This window comes from Haemorhous mexicanus, chromosome 2 (genome assembly GCF_027477595.1).
Source record: "Haemorhous mexicanus isolate bHaeMex1 chromosome 2, bHaeMex1.pri, whole genome shotgun sequence".
NCBI classification, from domain to species: domain Eukaryota; kingdom Metazoa; phylum Chordata; class Aves; order Passeriformes; family Fringillidae; genus Haemorhous; species Haemorhous mexicanus.
The window spans coordinates 104,683,329-104,708,292 of record NC_082342.1 but is presented as its reverse complement, the minus strand read 5'-3'; the positions used below and the strand labels follow the sequence as shown (position 1 = coordinate 104,708,292).

Genomic DNA, 24,964 nt, shown 5'->3' with positions numbered 1-24,964 from the left:
TATAAAAATTAAATCAAATAATTTCCATAAGAAATAAATGTGACATTATTTCTGGCAGAGGCAAAACATCTCATATTGTATTATTTCATAGACTGAAACAAATGTATTTGATGCAACCAGATCAGCTCTTATGCTGAAATGATGAAAAAGCTATTTTAGATGAGAGGGATTATATTTAATCCCAGAAAGCACCCAGAAAACTGTTCTCTAAATGCTGTCCCCATTAAATAAACTCCAAGCAGCTAAATCAAAATTTTAACAGTGTTTCCTCTTCTCTGTAAAGCTAAAGCTAGAAAGCACAGCATTATAGACTCCTAAACAGCAAACAATAGAACAAAACTAAGAGTATTAAATAAAAAATTTTCCAACATTCCATGTCTGTACACTATTCAGATCAGCAATGAAAATATTGTCCTTTCACATGCTACATCTCATAAATTAGACTACACATAAAAGCTGGTGAAAATTTAATATTTTTCCTCATTGGAAATGTGATATGCTGGAGAAATAAAATAAGCTCACAAAAATCAGTACTTTAAAAGTGCTTAATCAATTTTTAATTAAATATTAAGTTTTTAAAAATTTTTCATTTTAAGAATATCAAAACAATTAGATTTTTAGCAGTTTTTTAATATTTTAATACTTCAATGATTTTAAGGACATTAGAATAATGAAATTAAAGTGAACTTTGAAATTAAATCTTTCAAAATTTCAGAGAGAAAATTTCTTTCTATTCAGATTCAAAAGTAAGTGTGACTGAATCAAACTTTAATTTAATTTTTTTCAATTTACCCATATTTTTCCATTTCAAATTGGCAGTAGATACCATTGGAACAACTGATAGAAAAAAATAGAATAATGCTCACCAGTGTTGTAATGTTTTGTGCAATAACCAAGTTCTTTATCTTCTTTTAAAATAAACTGTGGCAAGGTCAAACCCTCTGCAACTTGCACAGGTCCATCACTTAGCCACTCAAATATCAGATCATTCATGGTGTAACCAACTGCAATAAAGGAATCAGAGTTTATTAGATGGCAACTGACCAGAAAAGAGCAAATGTTCTTATGTCTGAGAAGCATGTCTTTTATTGCAACACGTGTTATCTCAGCTACATTTTCAAACTGTTCAATTAGCAGCACAATTCCTCTTAGCTGTTGGTTGCTATAACTACACCATTACTCTATTAAAAGCAAGAAGTGAATACTATTATATTCTGAAGTACTGCCCTGGTTTGCCACCAAAAACTAACTTTGCTGGCCCAAACCAGTCTAAGATTCTCTGGGCACAAAGGCAGGTGCCAGCCCACAGTTCATAGCCATACAGCTAAATCTTTTCTCCACTAAATGAAAAAAAAAATATCGGGGTAGGCTGGTACCTGCTGACGACTGGGAATGATCACTGGCACCTGCCAGAGCCTGAGCCACTGCTGGGTTTGTGTGCTTGTTACCTGGGCAGGTGGAGGCAGGGCTGTGGTGTGTGCTGGCACAGCATGGAGGGTGTGTGCTGGTTCCCCAGCCCATGCCTTGCCTGGGTGAAGCTCACCAGCTTACGTATCACTAAGAGGAACTCTGCTCCTCAGGTATTTCACTTCCATTTCCCAAAAGTGAGCCTAACTCTCTCGGACATTGCAAATCCCTGGCTGTGTAATAATTGTTCTCACTTTCCTGAGATTTAGTAATTTCTCCCACACAGGGTGGAAAATTGCTGCATTTACCCCTGGAAGTGATGCACCTCTGATGGGTAAGGTGATGTGACCCAGGAGGGAGAAAGATAAGGGAGCAGGAACAGCACAGAAACAGGCAACCCTCACATTATGGTGATAAACATAATTCCCTTACAAAACAGGAATACTGAGTCTCACCACAGAAATCTGATGATGTAAATACAATCTACTCACTGAATGTTAGGGTAAAAACTTGTTATTTTGATAGATAAGGAAAGCGGGCACTCACAGCTCTCGAGCTGCATTGTACATGTCTGTACATCCATAGGAAAATTCTTCAAGTCCATGGGACAGGACAAGGTTAAAGTGAGCCTAAAATTAGAGAGGAAGAAATAAGTTAGACATCTACAGATTTCATCTAAAACCCCATACTTGGAGTTCAAAGGATCAAGACCAAATCTTAACACCTCAGAGGCTGGGCTCATCTCCCCCTTGAGCTGTGGAGACAAAATGTGTGAGCAAAGCAGACACTCACAGCCTGCCCTGCTGAGCAGAGCAGAGACAGGGAAGACAACGTCAGGTTAGTAAGACATGCTCTCCACTAATGCACCAGTAAATGTTTAGTGTACAATACTGAACCAAATAATCCAAAAGCTGAAATGCCTGGTCATGGGACACATGGTTTTAAGTTTTATTTTGGAAAAGCAAAAAACAAGAGGAAAAAACTACCACGGATTTTTTTTAACAAAGTGCTTTTGTTCTGTTGGAATGAGTCCCATTTCCAAGCCTTCATTCTTACTGCTCAGCCACTAAAAGAAGGAAAAAACATTATTCAGTAAAAAATCACATTGCATTAAGGGAGTATAGATAGGAGAAAGTAAGCCTAAAGGAACATAATCATACAAAATATATTTCTCCTTTAATTTTTCAGTTGTTATTGTTCCAGATAAAGCATAACTTGACTTAAATGGGAATACTTTTAATGTTTGTTTCTTTCTTCCTTTTTTTTTAGCTGATTTAACCTTTTAAGATTTGACTGAAATCTATTTCAAGACTGTCTCTTCTGGTTGTTTTTTTTTTTTGTGCGAGAAGAAGCCATTTTTAGCAAACAAAGATATTGAGATGGCCTAATTACAAACAACTAGCTTTGATAAACAGTATGAATATTAGGATTTTGTTTTAAATAATATTTTTAAAGTACATTTTTGTTTCTGATTACATTCAGCACAAAAAAACCCTCTCTGAAACAAAGAATGCAAAAAAAAGCCTCTCTGTGCCCATTTATTATGAAGGGCAGTAACAAGTCTGATTTGAAGGGACACTGAAAGATTGACACATTATAATGACAATATTTTTTTAGTTGTGTCAGTAAGCCCACAGGTCACCTGTTTAGAAGTATAACCTTGAAACTATGTTGTCCCACAAACACATGTGATCTCTACAGAGAAATACTTGACTAAATTATCTCTCCAAAGATGACTTTGGGGTTCTTACCACATACAACTATTCAAGGTCTTTCAGTCTATTTATTCACCATGTGAAGTTTTGGCGACTTCCTGGCTGGGGCTTCTAGACATAAAATCACTGTGACAAAAAGATGATGTTTAGGTAACTGAAATCAAAATTGTCTCACCCAGATCTAAGATCACATTCAGCATCACTGCTGTGGCCTACATGTGTGCTATCTAGAAAAAGTTACACTATTTTCATCTTGACACAATCTTCAGCAAACAAGATGATAGTATGAAGAAATTAGAGAACACATATATGTGGCAGTGAGATGAAGAAAAGTCCCCAGTCTCAACATCTCCATAGGAAATAAACTCACATTTAACTGTTGGTATCAAATAGGAAAAGTATTAAAAAAATAAAATTTTCATCTAGAGAAAAAAGTTTATCTAGTAGGTGTGTGAGTGTCATTGAAAATCTGTCCTTTCCTGATTTAAATATTTTAAGTCCTTGCAAATGTTAACTAGTCTCATTTTCACTAGGTAATTTCCTGCATTAAAGATTGAGCTAATTAAGTTGCTAATCCCCAGCATTAACAAAACAGTGCCTCTGTCTCTTTCCTGAAACATTGCTATATCAAACTCCCTTATTTTCAATCATCTTCTAAATATGGCTTAGATGTTTTAAGCTCTTTTCAAACATGCCTTTATGCAAATGCAGCCTTTGTAAATATGTCATTTTTTTGCATTCATTGAAGTAGGCATGGGCTATTCACCCCTTGGATTTTAATGACTCTCAGGTGTGGACTACACACTGACTTGTTTCCTTTCTTCTTCAGCCCTTTCTACTCCCCAAAACTTCAAGTAATTTGGGGGTTTAACTACATACATGGTCAGGAAGGTCCCTCATTATTTTAATATCAAATTTATGAGAAAGCAAACAGACCCAGGTGCAGCTTTCAAGATTCAAAAGGAAAAAAAATATCTCCATTGATATAAGGCATACATATAATGTTTTTCCCCTGCAGGTGAGATAAGAAAATTATGTAGGCTCATTTCCTAAGTCCACACAAAGCCTAATGTCCTACTTTCTCTTCCTAATCATTGTTGTCTTTCACAAAGACTTAATTATTCTCTTCTCACCCTGAAAAATATGAAATAATTTCTATTCACTGTGTTGATGAGAGTAGCTCAAGATACCATGTTTATAGTTATAGTTTTACCTCTGCCTGTTGTTCACCTCAGCACAGTAGCCATTCAGAATGAACATCTTTGCCTCTGATCCCTTTTAGCAGCAGTAATGCAAGTGTTGAAACAAGTGGTTAGAGCCTTGTATCATCCACAGATCCACTGGTTTTCAACAAGATTACTACATATCAAATGTTCAGCAGCTGGAATTTGAAGTAGACCCACTGAGGTCCATGGTGGTGGGTCAATTTATACCAGTTGACTCCTTTTCAGTAAAACTATGAGCCTGCAAATGTTTCTAAACCCCAGAGCCATGTCACTACCTATATATATCTACAATAATAAGGACACGGGGTCATGAATGGAAAGTGTTAAGTAGATATAGCTACCCACATTGCTGATAATAACAGTGTCATTGACAGAAAATATTTCAGCAAAATGAATGTCTCACACTTGGCAAATTTAAGAAGGGCCCCTGGAGGTTTGGAGCAAAGAGCAAATTTAATGGGGAATTACACTGATGAATACTTTAATCGTTAATAAAACAGAACAAACAGCTACAGAACAATTATTTTATTTTCCAGGCATCCCGCCACCAAGGCATTTGAGATGCATAAACAACAGATTGGTGGTGGAGAACCACAAAACACTGATGAGAAGTGCTTTATGAACCATCTGTAAAACTGAAGTGAGAAAAAGTTGACCAGGAACTTGATTTTGCCTTCCATTACCTGAGCACCCTCCACCCCACAGCAGCCAGACCCAGGTGGCACAGCTGGCTCACAGAAGGCTCTGGGGCTGAGCACATTTTATTTTCCAGCTGAGCAGAGAGGGCTCATGAGGGAGCAGGAGGGAGTCACGTCTCCAGTGCCTCAGCACACCAGGCAATGTGCCAGGGACTGCAAGCTGCCTGAGAGAAGAGGAAAAGCTGCTCTCTTCTTTCCCTCCCTGCTCCCTCACTCAACCCACAGCCAAGGAAGAATCAAACCCTGGAATAATGCAAATAAGAGTATGAACAGAACAAAATACAGAATCAGAGCCAGAAAACAAAGAATGAACAATTAGATGCCACTGTGACAAAAATAATAAATAAATAAATAATGTCACTGAGCAGCACTGTGGCACAGACAAGGCTATAATCCAAGTACTCCAGGCTAGCATTCTCTGTATTATGTTTTGGACCCTCTTCCTGACACCTTGAATGCCTTCAAAGTGCAGCAGGCACTGCTGGGATTTCTTCACTCAGCATTTCATTCAAACTCTCCTCTTTCATCCCCTAGTTTCACTATAAAGTGCTGAGATATCACTCAGACTTGGATTTTGGGCCAGTCCCTCTTCCCAGCCCCACTCAAAATTTTTAAATTTCTGGTGATCCCAGGAAGCCACTTACAGCATCACTCAGAGGTCTGCATTCCCCAGTTTCTGCAGGCAAGAAGGCAAGGTCCTCTAGGCTGTGGCCACTGTCACAGAAGTCAAAATAAGGCATCTCACAGGAAAAAAAAATGAATAGTCTGACTGCTTAATCAGAAACCCTCCTGCTGGTTATCTTTCACACCTGAACATGCTTTGCAATGTCAGTGTTTCCCCCGGTGAGAGCTGCCATGGCCCCAGATGTGCCAGCAGCAGAACTGGGCGGGCACCGCTGCTGCCCGGAACGCAGCCGCTGCATCGCCCCCCCCCCCGAGGGAAAGGCACTGGGCTGGGGCACACACCTGCAGCCAAGGGGCTCAGAGGTGTTTGTGTGCAGCGCAGCCAAGTCCTGGGCTCAGCACTGGGGCTGAGATACTGTGTTTCCTGCCTTTATCCCGTTCCTGCCTTTATCCTGCTCTTTCTCCAGACCAGAGACATTTTCCCCATATCCTCCTATGCCTGCCCATCTACCCTACAAATCTCTCAGGGATACCTACATAACACAGAGCCCAGACATTTTCCTTTGCCTCCTGGTCTACCCTCACACCATTCCCCCCTCCTTCTCCTGTTTACCAATTCCTGTCAAATGCCACTCCCACCTGCTTTCAGGGTATTGAGCTGTGAGGCCAGTCTGCCTTTGACAGCTAACCCCCAAAGCAAGGCCATCAGTAGAGGATAAGGATCTTGAATTTTAAATTTTTTTTAAAAAATCAATAGAAATAAAATGTTTGTAAATAGATTATTCTCAAGAAGATTTCCAATCTCATTATTTCACTGGAGAGTTTTGAATGCTGGGGCTCCCAACCATCACACCATTTCTCTGGTAATCTCACAATGCAACAGAAACACTTCAGAGAACTTTACAGACAGACTGCTTGTGAATGGTCTGCAACACAAATCTGAAGTAATAAACTGCAAGTATTTTGTTGAACACTTAGGGAATTGTGTTTACACATTACATAATCCAGGATTTTTTAAAAAATAAATTTAGGAGAATATATAGTTTTAACTGAGATTTGATGTATTGCCTTGTCTGCAGCAACCACTGAACTGTATTGTAACCCACTCCTTTACAAGGAACTATCACTCCTTAGCCTGATGTCTTGCAAGACACCCAAAACTTCCCTTGATCTCAGTGACATCTCATCCCAGAGGAGGACACTGGTTCCACAAGAGAAGGGCCCTGGGGATCATAATATGTGGTATATCATGACAGGGGAGTATTCTTTTCATTAGTTATTCTGCAAGAAAGGCTGGTTATGAGTGGGCTACAGAACAGCAGCCTCCTCACAGAGTTTTTTGTAATGATAAATAACTAGGATCAGTCCTGTTATGTATAGAAATACTGTTGGGAATTTAAAAAGTCCTGTAGATAAGGGTATAAATCCCTTCTGTCTGCAAAAAACCCCCAAGATTATCTCCTCACTAGCGTGAAAAGCAATAAATGCCTCACCATGAGTAGGCACCATGTTAAAAATAAAATTTTGTTTCTATTCTTATCCCTTCATTCTTTCACACGACGCCCATCTGCACCTCAGCTGCTGGGACAAGAGATTTCACAATCTAGGATTTTATGCTGCAAATACCAGAACATAAATAGCACATGCATGATCACTGGTAGCATTGGCTACGTGCCATTTTTATCACAAAACTAATACCTGTGCAAACCCCTCAGTGTTGGATTTAGTGAGACAAGTGGGATTTCTTTTTTCCAGCATTGTTAAATCTAAAGATGCTATTGTAAATTGCAAGGTTTCTGGTATTTTTCTTAAAGCTCCAAGCTGACAATAAAGTTAAAGATATTTTAGTGGTACTTTTTTTCTTTGAAAGATTAAACTCCTGATCCTTCTAGCTGCTGAAATAACATTAAAATATTACTGAAGTACAAGCAGATAAAGTTCCCAATTAAACTGGCAGGGGAGATGAAGTTGCACAGCAACCATGACAGCTTTGCATGACACAGGAGCAAATGCCATTCAGGCTAGTGACACTGAAACAGGGAGGAGAATCTAAAATCTCTTTATATTCCTCCCAGCCCCCTCTCTTGGGTGCCTGAAAGAAGGGCACACACACTGATCACTTATCAGAAGGCAGAAAAAAAAATTCCCAGTGGCATGCTTCTTTTAAATGTCTTTTCATTTTGTAGTCCATCTCATTATTTTGTCAGGGACCTGACTCATCATTTTGAATGCCAGTTCTGGTAATTTTCACAGTCTACAGGCTTTGTCCAGTTAAATAGAACAGTCAAACTGACTGGTTTTTTTCCTTGTTTTTGAGGAGTCCTGGAATCCCTCTCTAATAATTGTCATGTTCTGCAGCCTCATTTCTGCCAGGTGGGAATGGGCTGAAGTTGAGCTTAGAGGAGATGTGGAACCCTCACTGCTGAGGCAAAATGTGCGTTACAGGCTAGAGTTTCAGTACTGCTGTTTCTGAGCATGTCCTCTCTCCCTCCAGTGCTTTGCCTTGCTTCATGTACTGCTTAACAACACAGGAGCTGGCACAGAGCAGGGTGGTGGAGTTCTCATTTCAGGCATCCCTCTTCTCATTGTAATGCAGTCACTGTCTGCAGATACACAATGCCAGCACATGAGCTGCCAGTAAATGATTTTCCAATTATTGCTCAAACAAATCTATGAAATTAAATTCAAGTGTGATTGTATGTAACAGTTAAATTCTGCAAGCACCTGTTTCCTTTACATGAGGAACAATATTTCACCTTTTCTTTTTTTTGGCTGTTATTTTCTATCTTAGTTTTCCTGCAGTGTGTGTTTGGTATGGTGTTGCTTTCCTCCTGGCATGATGACATCTCTGTTCTAAGCCATATATTTCAATCCAATTGGCAAAAGATCTTTATCCCTGCGACCATGTTCTAGGAAAACATGTTTTTTTGTACCTTTTAGGAAGGGTTCCTTCACCTGCATCATTTTACACCTAACCTTTAGCTGGTTAAATGAAGTGATTGATCACCAGCAGTCGAGGGCAGGCATTGCCAACAGCCATAAGGAGGGTGGTACACAGACATCTATTGGTGGTGCAACCATCCCATTAGCACAGATATCCAGAAGTAGCCACCTGCCAGTATTTTTGATCCTGCCAGCCAAGATCAACTTCATCTGTACAAATTGGTCTCCAGCAGCATTTCTCACTTTTTTACTTAGAATAAAGTCTTCCCTTTTAATTGAGACACTGCAATACAGGGCTGTAGAAGTGACATTTCATGCCATCAAGTCTGATCATTTGCTATCACCCAGAGTCACATCCTCTCAACCCTTTCAAAAATGATCTAAGTTCATGTCATGGTATCTAGAGTGTGTGTCCCTATTTCTGTTGGAGTATTGTTGCAGGAATTCAAGGTGTATATGGCTGTAAATTTTGTAACTTCCTCTCTGAGCTTACTTATGACCAGTTCAGAGCCATTTGTTCTGCTGGCAGCATTGTCCCTTGGTCTAAGCAGCTCCCCTCTTGTGTTTGTATTTACTCCTCTGCTCTCCTGCCTCATCTGGGGATGTGCCTGCCCTTAGAGGAAGAAGTGAGGCAGTGCATGATCAGATATAATGCCCATAGCCCTGCTTTGCTTTAAATGCCTTATGAAGGGAAAAGCAACTAGTTTTGTGTCATTAAAATGTAAATTATTCTTTTCTTAAGCAGTGTATCAATGGGGTTTTCACAATAGCTATGTTAGATGCATAACAAAGTACCCACATAAGTTTTATTATTTATTTAGTAGATTTTATTATTTGCTATGCAAAGCAAGTATTTTAGATCCAACAGGAAAATAAGGGTATTGGAAACCTGGGGCTAGATCCTTAGACTGAATTTGTAGATTGAGAGGGAATGAGAAAGAAGGGAATGGGTGATTCATTAAAGAGAGTATTTGGAAACAACCCCAAAGGATGAGAACAATCTGAGTTCATTTACTGACAAGGCCCCAAAAGGAAGGGGCTGGAGTGGGGCTAGAAGGAGAGGCAGGAGTAAGGGCCAAAAGGAAAGAGAAAAGCAGGGTGAAAACCAGAGAGCTACTGATAATCCAAGGACATTGGGTTCAGCTGTAATGAGAATGGCTGCTTGTCCCACAAAAGGCTGCAGTATTTTAGCTTCTGAAACCATTGTTATTATTGTAGTCATGCTTATGGGAAGACAAATTTGTCAAATTCAGTGGATTCACATAGCATACAGCCACAATTTGGGAAGTGTCCATGTCCCAGTAACATTGTGCAGCATAATAAAGTTTAATGATTGTAGCTCTATGAGGCCTCAGCCCACAGTACATATGAGCTGTCAAACACCAAAATGTTTTGGATGTTCTGTTTCAGTTAGCATTTCCATTGACTATTCTTCAGTGTTTTGATTTGGTTTAAATATAGAAAATCTACTTTGACATATGTATGTGAAGAAATTTTGTGCTTTTGTAAAGTCAGGGCAGTTAAAATGGGGCAGTGTACCATTTTGCCAGTGCAAGAAAGAAATAATTCTCAGTGAAAATGTCCCTGTGATTATTGACATTCACTTCCAAGGGAAAATCACCACCTTGTCAATACCAGTGTTATTCTGATAGGACCTGATGTAATAGATATGTTTGTGTGAGGTGGCAGTTTAATAAGCAAACAGACATGTCAATCATGATAAACGTCTCTGAGATCCCACCTCTGCCAATCTGTCACATGGAAAGACAATGCTGCTAGTCAAGTCCAAATCCTCTTAAATCCCAACAATAGATTGTAAAATAAAATTGAAGTCATCAAATTAAAGCACAGAATGCACACAGGGCTGTAGAACATAACATTTTCTACCACTGTGCTAGGCCAGACTGTGCTGGGACATGGATGATTTACACATAATGGGTATAAATGGAGCCTCAATATCGTTTAGCTGATAAAGTCTGTACCCCAAAATTGTTTTAGAAAAGCTACACCTGACTTTACTGCTACATGACAACACATTCTATAGCAGCCATGCAAAAAGATCCCAGACTGCATCTTATTTAAAAGCAATATATTTCAGCAGGATAGTGAACTTTTTGCCATGAGCAGTCTGTTGAAGAGGGATCAGCAGTGTATTTCCTTAACCTGCTTTTCTTTTCCAGAAGGCAAAAAACATGAGTACAGAGGAGACTACAAAACACAGAATTTCTGTCAGAAAAACTGGGTTATAAAAGTGTCATGGATTACTTCTGATGATTTACATGATGGACATGGCAGTCATAACTCCTGATCTAACACCTAGACCTGTGTGGGCTCATGGGGGTGCAGGAGAGAGTTGACTCAGAGCTCTGTCCCTCAGTGCTTGGCCACGCCAGGAAGAGTTGATTTTGGAAACTCCTGAGCAAGGCAGCTGGCATGGGAGGCAGTGTTGCAAATAGCTGTACTGCTTCACAGAGACTTCTCTTGGCTTGCATAAGCAGGTGAGGGCTTTGGGAGGTACCAGCTCCCACTGGTGGGATGTACCTACTAGCCTGTCAGCTACTTGTTGTGGAATGGAGGGCTGGTAACCATTCCCAGAGCAGCTACACAAACAGAGCAATCCAACAGCTGGAGCCTTCTCTGTTTCCAGTGCCCCACAGCACAGAAGTGCCTTCAAACAGGCACTCTGCCCCCAGCCATTTGCAATTAAAGCTAGGTCGATAGTTGAAACCACAAGGAACTAATGGTCTACATAACTAACAGTTCTGGCACTGGGAAGAAAAAGAAAGACAGAAAAACAGACATTTTGAAAGACTTGAGGAAAATCTTCCTAGGTAATTAATTGCTCTTTGAACAGGAATAGCAAAAATAGGGAAAGCAATGTAATTTGTGAATTTGCACAGATCTCCTGCCTAGAATTCCAAGTGTCTCTCTTGTTAAAAAAATCATGCAACACATTCTAAAATCTCCTCCTTTAAAAAAATATGTAGTAATCTGCTTTGTGACTATTTCTGGATAAATACACTGGCACTACAACTCAGAGCAAAGCTCAACTGAGAGTTTTCTGGAGCAGCAAGTTAAAAAAAAAAAAAAAAAAAAAATATATATATATATATATATATATATATATATACACACATATATATAAATTTGCAATGCTTTTACCTTCCTGACCAATACATTCTAGATTCAATGCTGTGGATCAATATTATGGTTGAATTATATCACCTTCTGAATCAATTTCATATGGCTGAGATGCACTGAAAATATTAAAAAGAGAAGGAGGCAATTAATGCAGAAAAAAAACCCCACAAGCCTTAAATAAAACCACTTTCTATCATTTTGCTAAAATAAGCTTTTAGGCAGATGCTAATATTCTGAGCTGGCTGGCAGCCTGAAATGGGTTTGTGGGAATCAGGTAGCACAAATGGGTGGCTCAGAGAGAATATAAAGCCTTCTGTGAGTTTATTTAGCATTTTCCTGATGTCCCAGGTGTCCTCAGGGAGCAGAGAAGACAGGATCCTTATCCCTGGAACATAAAGTCCGTGCAGTGGGGTGTGCAATGCAAAATGCAGGAGTCACACAGAATGTGAGTGCCTGGAGCAGAACTCTTGGTACCATCACACAATGCTGCAACAATTTCCAAGGGCAGAACCCCCTCCAAAATCCAATCCATGCAGAAATCAGTCAAGGATTGGAAGCAGATGAGTCACAAGTATCTAGGGGGTGAAACTGTGTAGGTTATGGTTTGAACTCTTACTGGTTTTTCAGCACACAATATAAACACAAACTAATTTATTCAACACTGTTATTACAAATATTTCTTGTTGACTGCTCTCTACAGAGTGCTTTAAAATAAAAGTTACATCTATTTAACAGTTTTTCTGTTGGTGTATATGAGTGGAACTGAGACTGATCTTGACTAAAGTGAAGTTCTTTGCTGTAATTGCAGACTTCTCAAAATGCATGTGCCTCTGAGAGCTGTTGCTACATCTCCAGTGGCAATAGCATCTATTTGCAATATTAAGTAGTTCTGGGTTCCCTCCACAAGGCTCTGGTTTTCACTGCAGCACCCAAAGGTGCAGACCAGTTACCCAGCTGTAGAGCCTACAAGGCTGTACACAGCATGCTATTTGAGATCAAAAAAGGTATCAAGGTAATCATCTGAGCATGCAGCAAACATATAAAAATGGGGTTATATTTCTAAAGTTATGATTCAGAGGTGGGTACATCAACCATCAACAAATTTTTATTTTGTGTAACAACTTCCAGGGAATTAAATATAGTTGTAGGAATCTTCAAGTATGAGCATCATGATTATTATAAGGTAAACTCTGATGGAAATCTACATTATGCCTCTTCTGTGCTGTGTTAGGCTTGTTTCTTTTCTTTTCAGCTATACAAGAGGAGGATGAAGAGCCTCATGCTTACCACAAGGTGAGACAATTCCCCTAGCCAAGCACTGCAGAGGAGATGATATATGGCCCAGACCCTCGCTCACCTTTTCATGATTTTTCTGAGCACCCATACCCTGCACCAAAGGTCTCATTTTAGTAAAATATGGACCAGAAGCTGTTGCCTCAGGTGACTTTCCAAGTTCTGTTCAGAAAGGGCAGGTTTGGCCTCTGAGACCATTAACAGCATAAGCCAGCTCAGCCTCCTGCATGGTGCATTTCATGGTTTCGGTGCAGTATATAGGGAAGAGGGATACCACTGCCATATAAAACACACACCTTGCTTCTTGCCCATTAATTACCAGGAGCACTTCCAAACTCACTCTGTGCAAAGAACAGTTTGTATTTATGCAAAATTAATTTGATCTTGATTTTGTTAAATTTGAAAATATGACTAAGCAGCCTACCTGCTACATCCCAGAGGCATTTGTGAAATGCTTTAAGCATTTAAAGCACACTAAATGCTAAATGTTAAATATCGCAATGACAGGCAAAGTGCTATTGGTGCAGTAGTGAACATCCCCAATGTACTGAAACAAATCACTAAAATATTCTTGTTTGTTTCTGCATAGCACAATTACAAGCAGCTGACATGAAATAGAAGTCTGTAGCCCAGTATTTAGAGAGTGAAGGCAAGTATTTCTAACTGCTCCTGATTTCAAGTTTGCAGAAAGTGTTAAAAAATTCTATGCCACGTTGGATATGCTGGGTTACTCTGTTACTGTGGTGTGATACAAGTGAGAAGTGATGAGCTTTGCTCAACGCTCTCTTAGAATTCTGCTTACTCTGCTTCAAGTTAATTTGCATTTAGGTGTAGGAATTTTACAAATGTGATATGGCAGCTCAAAATATCACTTTTGCTGCCTGAGTAAATGTCAGGAAAACTATCCATCTGCATTCAGAGCAGCACCCAACTGCACTGTTTCCTCCAATAAGATGGTGTCTGATGTCATTCAAACAAACAGATGCATTCATTTCCTTCTCAGGGTGAAACAGGAAATATTTGTAAGTGACAGCATATTTATCACTCTGCTAGTGCTGGAACCATCCTTGTATCCTATTATTTCTCTCAAACCCTTCAGGTAGAGCAACTTGAAACCCTGCTCGGTAACCCCGCTTCATCTGTCCAAATATTAGTGGGCTCTTATCAAGGAATTTCCCCAGGAATTATGTAAGTGGATGAAGTTCCATGCTAATATTTATTTATTTAACATCCGAAAGAGCACTGCTATGCCAAGCTTGGAACAATAGCAATTCCTTAATGAAAATGCACTCAAAACCACAATACCCCATCAGAAATAACTTCCTTCTAAACTAATCTGCTTTACAGGTGAGCAAATTCACTAAACAACCTGTTAAACAAATACTATCATATTTACTTTCCACAATGCAAGAAAGGAAAAAAAATCAAGAAGCATCCTCAGGAAGAAAAAAAACTCCAGTTATTGCTTCATTTTAAACAATCCTAGGAGCAATGATAGAATATTTTGCATCTTTGGCTACCTCTGTTAAGCAATTAATGTCTCACAGTAAACTGAATGTCAAATGAATACTGCAGGTTGTTTGTTGCTATTTATACCTGTGGAAGGCAATTTTGGTTTCCTGCTTATGTCCTGTTTCATCAGATCATATCAAATCATATTTTGTCAGTGTTTATTAATTCAGCTAAAGCTAGTCACATGACACACACTTCAGAGCTCTTAGTACTAAAAACAAAGGCTTTCCATAGTTTTTTTTATGTGAATAGATACATCCAATTAACCAGTGACTTGCATGTCAAATTTATTGCATTTCAAGTATGTTTTTACTTAAAGTGTTGAGCAGTCATTTAAATTAATATTCCCCTTTACTTTTAAATTGTAATCCACAGACAACTGAAGTGATGATTTCCTCACTGCGAGAGGAGTGACTTGAGCCAATGCTAATGGGAACTACTGAAACATACCATAAAAGTTCTCGACAGCCTCAAGTTTTCAACAAGACCAAGAAGTACCACTGTGCCCCTTAGAGACTATTTTGCAAAAAGTAAAATGTTAGCAAAGAAATGTAGGCAAATTTTCATTCCACCCTGGTATTAGTAAGTCTCATTTTAGTTCTACACATGGGACAACAAGAAATCAGACATCTACCTTGCATCCAGAAAAACAGAGAGGGAAAGAAAGGGATGAAGAGAAAAAAATAAAATTAACTGGTTTACCTGATACTGTACAACACCTTTCCAGTTTTAGAAATCCTCAGCAACTTGTTGTCTGTTGTGACATCATGGAAATTTGCTCCCTTCTCATTGGCAAAGAATAAATCTGGCTTCCAAATAGAATCCAACATAGAGGGATCCAAATCCAGGGAATCATCGGGATATTCGCTGTAAGCCAGACGTGAATCATTCCACTGCTGCCTCAAAAAAATGTTCACTCTGTAGTCCTACAGAAATGTCATGTAAACAGGTTACTAAGCCACCAGAACTGGAAGCCCACTTTAGCTTGCTTTATGTTCTTAGATACACTGCAGTACCAGCATTGCAGCAAACATTTGCGTTATCCTTTGAACATCAGAGCTGTCATTTGAAAATAAAGTTGTCAAACTGCTTCATTGAACCAAACAAACAGAACTGGTACATTTTCCAAATCAAAATTCCTTCAGTGATGAGAAAAATATTAACTGCAATCTCCACAATTAAATGTAACCCTATTTCAAATGTTGTGGATTACCTTAGAGAGAGACATAAATTCAAAAAGCATTGCAGCTTAATATATACAGTGTCATCAAAGAGGCTACAAAATTACCAATTTAAATAAATTTATTCCAATATGTAAGTCATTTATGTCTAATGAACTCATGAATAGTTTTTAATTCCTGTGAAGCCAAAATTGTATAGATTAAATCACTGCTTATTATTCACTACTTGTTTCCTTTTCCTATTTACTGTATGATTTCTGTGTATGTTCCTTCATTTATTCCTCCCTGTCTGCATTCCATTAAAATTGGCCTGATTGTATTCTTCTGCGTGGTGGCCTGCTAGTCACAACTGGGAAAGGCAGCAATTACTTAGAGGTTCATTTAGAACCAACATTAACATTGTGTCAAGAACTGGTTATTAAAGGGGAGTAAAAAAAAGATTTCAGTTCCTAAACTCTCTGCAGGGAGTGGAAAGAAACAAATGTTTACTCTCCTAAGCCCAGGTTTCCAAAGTCAGCAAATAAGATCTTCATCTCTCTGAAATTATCATTTTTAATTTGTTTGAACACTCTCTTAGAAATACCATCAACTCTTCCTCTAATATTATCTTAAAATTATTTGTATTGATTTTATTATCTGAAGGAATGCTTTATCAAATAATTCTGCTGAAACTACAAAGCACTAACATTTAGGATTTTCAGCTGCACATTAAAATGGCAACACTGTGCTTTTGACTTGGAAAATGTATGAGCTGGCCGGGTTTTAGTCAGGTACCTGAACTGCATAGAAAAGAAGTTATCACCCTTGAAATGTAGATAAATATTCTCCCTGTGATCAGAGCTGCAGAAAGCAGCTTGCCCAATATGCAGACTCTAGGAACAAGCCCCTCCAAGCCTCAGTTTTCACCCCCTTTGCTCCACGGGGTGCTATTGAGGTGTGCTGCTGCCCTGACAGAATATTTCTGACATCCAAACTGATGCAGATTTTGAACCCAATGGGAAGATGCTTTACAATCTCAGTAGGCGAATAACTTTTCTTCTTTTTGTTTTTCATTTTCATTTTGCTCTTGGGTAGATGTGATTCCAAACAGGAATGTTGACTAATCAGAGCAAGACACACCTGAGAGGTCTCAAGAATAGCATTTATTAAAGATATTTACAAAAGCCTGTATCTGTTTTTCACAAGTCATTGTACCTTTTATGGTGTTCTTGTTTCAGACATTTAAATATCTAATAGCTACTTGCAGTTCTGAGCTTATAAAATGTCATCACATCTTGTGAGGATACACCATCCATAATCATACTATCCCTCAATTCTTGGTCTTAGAAACTGAGAGTTTCTTATGTTTATAATGTGTCTTTAAGCTTATATTTATCTTTAAGTATATATGAGTCTCAGAGTTTATACAGGACAGCTTTAGCTATAAATCCAGGAATGCACTGATTCGAATTCTGCAGAAAAGAAGGCACAAGAAACTGCTGGTAGAATAAAATTGCTACAACTAGTTGTAAGACTGGCTTTAATTCTTCACTGTGATGTGATATATAATGAAGTCTTGGGAAAACAGAGGGATTTTTTCCCCATGACATAGAAATTATAAATAAGTTAGATCAGTAAATTATATAGAAATATCTAAAAAATTGCTTTGAAGAACTTCAGTGCTTGGTGACTTAGCTAATAAAAAACAGTCTGGAAAATCTTTATTCATAGAAGAGATTGCATAGGATAATATATATTATACCAAAATCATAAATAGTGACAATAAGATTACCCTATATTTTTCAACATGTCCCTTCATAAATTTATCAGTCATCACACCAATACACATAGAAATGCTTTCCCTCTGCAAGCTTTGTTGTTAGAAGCAAAACAGAACTGAAACCTTTGTTTACATCTGATAGGCTTTGCATATATATGTGTAGATATTTTAATGAGAAATTAAAATGTAAATATAACATGCAAATCACAAGAACAGCATTATTTACTCCTCCTATGCTTGCTGTATAAGCTGTAGAGAGGGATGTGTGTTTACACAGTCAGACCTAACCATGTGCAGAATTTTGAATTTAGTTTCCCTGAGCTACCACTGTAACTGTTTTGAAGGAAAATTCCCTCGAGAATAGTAGAACAACATGGAGTTGAGGCACACTGCAGTGTGTATGTGGCAAGGTCCTGAGGGTAGGAGTGGGTGTGCTGTAGTAAAGCACTCCTACCCAACCACAAGTACACCTAGTCTGCAAATTCCTTCTGACAGCACCACCACTCTGAACAAGGAGTGTGGACATGAAGATTCAATCTCAGATGCACTACCAGTGTCAGCAATAGCTCAAGGCAACTCAGATAAACAGTTTTCCTCTGTTCTCAAGCCATAAGCTCGCAGCAATACAAACATACTGAAAGAATATTAATCTGATTAGATTTAGTAGCTCTATCTGAAGATTTAGGGACTTGATCCACAGATATACTTAGTCTGTATTATAGGAATGTAGATAGATATCACTTTTCTGCAAATCTAAATCCAGATTCACACAGCAAAGCTCTGGATCCCTTTGGCCTCGGGCACTGCTGTGGCAGGAGGAGTGCAGGGGAGCCCCCTGCCCTGCTCAGTGCTACTTTCTGTCTCTGAGCCAGCACTTGTCTTAGGTCTGAGCTTTCCTCCCAGTTTCCCCTCCAACAGCAGTGATTGCCCAGGATTTGAGTTAGGAGTCTGAAACAAACAGCAGACTTAGCTGGCCTTCCATGAATAGGCAGGGTTTTCCAAAAAGACTACTCTATCTCTCTCTCTAAATCCTAAAGATAAATGCTAACTGAAAAGCAGTGGTTGGATGACCTATTCTAAGGCCATGCTAACAGAAAAGCACTTGGCTGCCTATGGGTATAAGCATGCAGTGTGTCCCCAATGGCTTCAGTGGGAGTCTTTTATTTAGTTAAAAGTATAAATGTGAATTTATCAGGATCTAATAAGCTTATTTGTAATTATGGGGTTTTTTCCCCTTTAAATGGGAGATAGTATCATACAGCTAGCCACAGCAAAGCTTTTAAAATTAAGAAATGGCAATTTTTTTCTGCTAATATGAGTACTCAAAACACAACTGGAGTTAGGATCGCTTACCCTAACAGAGAACCTCCTGCATAGTGTCAGTCATTGATTATAGGGCACAGCAACAATAAGAATGTCCTCACAGTTAGGCATTTCTATAATTAACAATTAGCTTGTCAATGTACAAACCACTCTTAACTTCTCCTACAGCTGATAGCTAAAAAATCCTGGTCATTAGGAACACTGAACATCTGAATTCTTTGGGATGCTGCCCAGGCTGATGTAGATTACTCATCTGTGATACTCAACTGCAGTCATGCTGTACAGTGAATTTTCTGCTGAATACTGCATGTGTAAATACTTCCAAAAATAGATACAGAGTTTACTCTCATAACTGCTTTATCCAGTGAAGTTATTCAGAAAAAACTTTTCCCCTTTCTTTTCAAGTTAGGGCTTAAATTAAAGACAAATCAAAGAAAATTTTCAACTATATACTCTTGACCCTGGCCTTTCTTTACCCTTTTTATTTTGGTATAATATATATCATTTGATAAGGAAGAAAAACATTTCTTTTGCAGGAAAAATAATCTATTGGGATACTGTCCCATATGTGCATTATAGAGCAGAAAGATAGTTACATCTGCATTTTGTTTCTCTAGATCTTTGGGAATAAAACTTGTGAAGAATGTATGGAATTCATCCATCTGAATCAGAATAAAATCCCAGGTTTATTTCTTAATGTAAGGTTTTCATTTTTAGAAGAGTGTGCTGGACATTGGAGTCGTGCTGGCCTTTCACACAGGGAGGAATTTTATCCTGTACTGTGTGTCTTAATCAGAGGACAGAAACTATTCCTGATAATGCTACTGAATTTAGTAGGTCTGGGACTGTAATCCCGTTTGCCATGTTAATTTCTTCTCCTGAAAGCTTCCCTGAGCAAGTTTTCATCTTCCAGTTTCCCAATGAACTGCAGTAGATGGTCCAAGTTATATTCTGATAATGTCCCTTCAGTGTATGCACATGGTTTCACTAAGCATTCCTCTCCTCTGAGGCAGGAGTGTCTCCATTGAATTTGCAATCCAGGCATTTAAATGAATCATTTAGTTTTATGTCAAAACCATCAAGAGCATTTTAAAGGGAAAAATGATTCCTAGGAGTCAAACAAACTTGTTATTTATCACAAGGGATGCCAACAATTTTACCACACAATTATATCTGTTTCAGAAAGGCAAAGTAGTTGGAACAGCAATTGATGTCTGCCTCTCAGAGCAGACTCCTAAAACTAGTCACAATAGTCATTAAAGAAGTGACAACATTAAGAAAATCAATATCAAATAAGTGAACAGCATCTTAGAGAATCTTTCCACACTTTCAGCAGATATAATGACCAAAGCAAAATAAGAAAGCCAATAGTCTTTGTTTTTATCTACTTGAATGTTTGGCTGTTTTCAGCAAAATGTGTTAATGAGCATTGGAAAGGTACACATTAACATATTTGATAGAAGGTAAAATGCAATGAGGGGATTTAATCAAAGCAATGAAGGAGTCTAATTAATGCAATCAGCATTGGGTCGTGCAAATATTTTCATTGAATGCCATCTTGTAAAGCTAGTGACGTGCAGGGTGTTTGCTACTTAATGCTATGCTGATGTCTCTACACACTGGAATCAACAGACGCAGCTGGGTAAAAATGCTACATTCACAGCTATCTTCTCAGAGTCCTTATAACACAGGAAAACAATTAATGTTTTCCAAAATAATGAAAATTGGGTCTGTTGATAATTATGTTACATCCTGATATGTTTATTTCCCTGTCATTTTAAAATTTATTTTAGTTTTCTTTTAAGTTTTTTTTTTAAATATTACAGATACATAGTCTGAAGCATTAACTTATCTGTTTGTTTTATAGCTCTGTATGTTACAGCTTGTCATTTATAGCAAAGTTTTTCCCACATGGTTAAAGAAAGCAACCTGGCCTAGCAATAACTTGCCTTTTATCTCTAGGAAACATTAAGTAACAGGGTGGGTTTTTTAAATAAAATTGTTTTGGAGCAGAAGCTTTGTGTTGCTACATTCTTTAATTGCCACTTACTAAAATGATGGAATGAATTACAATTGAATCCAAATTAATATTAAACAAAATACATAAGTCAGGCAAAAGATCTTCTCTTCCTTTATAATGAAAGGTCTGCAAGGCAGTATCTATTCCATCTCACAAAAAAGCTGGTTTTTTGATTTACTTCAAGTGGGCAGCAAGCTCATGATTAATTACCAAGTTTTCAGTCCTACAGGAAGCCAAGCACCTTTATTGCCTCTGGCTTCAGCAAATCCAGAAGAACCTGGATGCTGTGTAGGAATCTCTGAAAAACAGACCTGTGAAAACACACTGCAATTTCTTCAAAAGTACCATGGATATGAGCACCTAATAATTAGTATGGGTTTATCACATTACTATGATAAATTTGTCAAAAAATATCTCTGTGGATTAACCCACATAGTCAGGAGTATGTAGGCTTGAATAAAAAGCAGATCTTTTATATTCCCTTTTGAAAAAGATTTTAAAAACTCATCATCTTTATAAATGGAATCAGAAAAGTTTTGGCTTTTTTTTTCTTAGCAAATATTGAAAAAAATAATAAACTGATAGACTTCTATACTAAAAGATTTTTTTAAAAAGTTGGATGAAAATTTTAATTTTTTCTTTGCTTGATTTTGTTTATACTATATTTTGCAATTTTTTAAATGAAAATATGACCTTTTTTTGACTTTGTTCTTTGCATTAGTCAAAATACAAATTTCAGTCAGGTGGAATCCCATCATTTCCTAGTACTAATTTAACCTCAAAATACCTAAGTCTTATACCCACATGATCTAGTCATCTGACTCAAGTTTTACACTTCCTTCTGTGACTGATGTGGCTGCAATTCACAGAGATGTATCTCAGTTAAACAAGACCATTTTGTGCAGCAGCAGGTGATTCAGCATGTGGTGTAAAGCACACTCAAATATGGAGCACTTGGCAGAGAAACCCACAGCTGAGCTCCAGCCTATTCCTCTGCCTCTTCAGAGCTAATGAAACCTGAGAAAGCAGTTTGCACACACCTATGTTTGCTGCTATCACAGTCACTACAGACTGTGGTGCAGTCCCTATGTAGGTGTGTTTAGACTTGATAGGTGAGTTTAATTGCATACACATATATATAAAAATATATAAATATATATATAAATATATTTATTTATTTATTTATTTATTTATTTTATATTTATTTTATTTTATTTTACATTATTATTACTCAGGTTTTTAATAGGTTTTTAGTAGCTTGATAACAATAAATGTTCCCACATCCTGAGCATCTCTATTCTACATCATATCCCACTCCTTCACAAGATGGCTTCAATGATCAGTCCCACTCACCATTGTAGTTTCTGCTATTGAACCAAAGCTGTTGATAAATATGTTGCAGGTAACATTTACAGGAGGACCTGCAAGTTGAACAATAAATAGAAAAATTGACAGGTTGTGTTCATGACATATATTAAGTATTGTTGTTCTCTTGCCAATGGCATCATAGCACTTACCATTGTGGTTTCTGTGACTGATCCAAAACTGTTGATAAAAATATTGCAAGTAACGTTTACTGGAGGACCTGTGGAATGCAATAAAAATGTTGCAATACACATTGAAACAAAAGTACAGATCCCTCAGCCTCCGTACAATCTGGTACAGATGTGGCTGAAAACAAGCAGAAAGTGAGTTTTCCCAAACAGCTCACGTAAATTTTGATTAAAAGAGAAGCATTATCAACACTAATTTATTTAACCTAGTTTCATTGGAAGTTATTATATAAACACACAGAACTACATCTTTGCATTTAGAGATTGACAAGAGAGTTGAGTGAGGGCTTTTTTCTTACCCACAGTACCAGTGCAGAATAAACTTTAGCACTGCAACCACTACTCTCTTCCTTCTCCCTTCATCCAGAACTTAAAAGGTTATCTCTCCACATTTACTCTACTCAGGCAAATGTTTGCCACTGAAATTCCCAGCAAGGGAAACTTTTCACATTGACTCCAGTCCACAAGCAGCTCTTCCTGCACCTGATCTGGAAGTGTCTGGCTTGCCATAACCAAATATTTTAGCAATATCTGTTCTGGCTTGAACAGATAGCTTTCATGAAACAGCTATTTGTATTCTCTTCCCTCCCCCCACCTTTGCTGTTATTCAGCACTCACTGATGTGTGGCAGAATGAATGGGGACTTAATATTTAATTAGTTGCCTATTAGCCTTCTTGATTTTTTAGGTGTGACAAAATAAACAGGGGTTCTCAACAGAATCAAAATGGATTCATGCTAAAGGCCTGAATTTCAGTGACACAGAAATTGGTACAAGCATTGAGTATCAAGTACTTTCTTCTTTCTTTTGCCATTACTATTTTTAATCACATCATGTTCCTTATAAATGAAAAAATGTCAGTGCAGAGAATATAAATATCCCCATTTGGTTTATAATTCAGGTCTGAAATTTATTTACAAAAGATGGAAACATTATTACTTTCTTTTTTGTAAAATGGAATAAACTAATGAGTCCATTGTCAGCTTCCTGAGTGCTAGGCTACCCACCTTAAAGGAAGCAATCATGTTGGTTTTGGGAATAAAAACCACAACAGTAACGTGTTTTGAGGCTGTTAAATTCCAATGAGGTGTGTTGTTCAACTCAGTTTTTTTACAATAATTTTTTTTAAAACACTTCCTTTTTATTTTGCAAATGTGTTTTCATTTCCAATACCAAGCCCAAACCAAGCCAAATAGCCTGCTACTTTCCCTCCATGTTATCATTTTTGTTCCTTTGAATTGATGGTATTTCTACTAGCCAGGCATCTTGAACAACGTGTTTCTCTACATCCAGACATACTGAGTCACTGTATCATTGAAGCTGGAAGGAACCTCTGGAGATCACCCAGTCCCCGAAATCCATCTTGTCCCAGAGCAGGATCAGCTAGAGAAGGACTGTGCCACGTCAGACTCTGAATGTATCCAGAGATGGACACGCCACAGATCCTCTAGCCAACCTATGCCAGTGTGCAGTCACCCTCACAGCAAAATGCTTCTCTTATGCTTAAGTGGAATTTCGTTGGTTTCAGTTTGTGTCCACTGCCTCTCTTCCTGTAACTAGGCACCATTGAAAAGCATCTGGCTACCTTTTCTTTACTTACAACTCATCAGTTATTCATGCACACAGCTCAGATTCCCCAGAACCATTTTTCCGCAGGCTTAGTGGCCTCAGCAATCTCAACCTCTCCTTGTATGACAGATCCTCCAGTCTCTTAACCACCTTCATAACATTTTGCTGGACCCATAGCAATAATTCCATGTTCCTCTCATACTGGGGAGCCCAGAGCTGGGCCCAGCACTCCAGGTATACCTCACCAGTTCTGAGCAGAGCAAAGGATCCTATCCCTTAACCTGCTGGCCATGCTCTGCCTAATGCAGCCCAAGAGTCCATTGGCTCCCTTTGCAACAGGGGCACGTTGCTGGCTCATGTTCAGCTTGGCATCCACCAGGCACCCCACGGCCTTTTCTGCAAATCTGCATTCCAGCTGGGCATCTCCCAGATTGTTCCTTCCAAGTTGCAGGACTGCATTCCCTTTCCTGAACACAGTGAGGTCCTGTTGGCCCATCTCTGCAGCTTTTCCTGGTCCCTCTGAATATCAGGAAACTCTCTAGGGCACCAACCATTCCTCCCAGTCTTCTATCTCCTGCAAATTAGTTGAGGGTGCAACATGTCCCATCATCCAGGTAATTAATGAAGATGTTAAAGAGTACTGACCCAGTACCTGTGCCCTTGGTACAACAGTAGTGACTGGCCACCAGCTGGACTTTGTGCTGCTGATCACAACCCTCTGAGCACTGCAATTCAGTCAGTTTTCCATGCCCATTTAGCTGGTCTGTTCCAATAATTTGTTCCATGCTTTAAGAGACACTAACAAATGCCTTGCTGAAGTTGAGATATACACTGCTCTGCCCTGATTCATTAAGCCTTTCAAGTTGACGTAGAAGGCTATTAGCACTCCAAGGAATGATCTCCCATTCAGAAATCCATGTTGACTACAACCAGTCATCTTCCTGTCCTTCATGTTTGGAAATGGCTTCAAGAGGATTTGCTCTAGGCTTCCAGGTAAGGCT

At 38.5% G+C, this 24,964-nt stretch overlaps 1 protein-coding gene across 2 annotated transcripts in view; it reads right to left on the bottom strand.

The window, feature by feature from the left end:
- The window catches only part of GLRA2 (glycine receptor alpha 2), a 123,243-nt gene that overhangs the window by 75,152 nt on the left and 23,127 nt on the right, over window positions 1–24,964 (bottom strand). Inside the window, exons 3-6 of one of the 2 annotated variants that reach the window (XM_059840394.1) lie at window positions 22,360–22,427; window positions 15,262–15,485; window positions 1,954–2,036; window positions 867–1,004 (exon numbers count right to left, since the gene is read on the bottom strand). In XM_059840394.1, coding sequence (XP_059696377.1) covers window positions 867–1,004; window positions 1,954–2,036; window positions 15,262–15,485; window positions 22,360–22,427 — 513 coding nt within the window. Of the gene's footprint in view, window positions 1–866; window positions 1,005–1,953; window positions 2,037–15,261; window positions 15,486–22,195; window positions 22,264–22,359; window positions 22,428–24,964 lie in introns of both variants that reach the window. The other variant, XM_059840395.1, reaches the window with a different exon arrangement.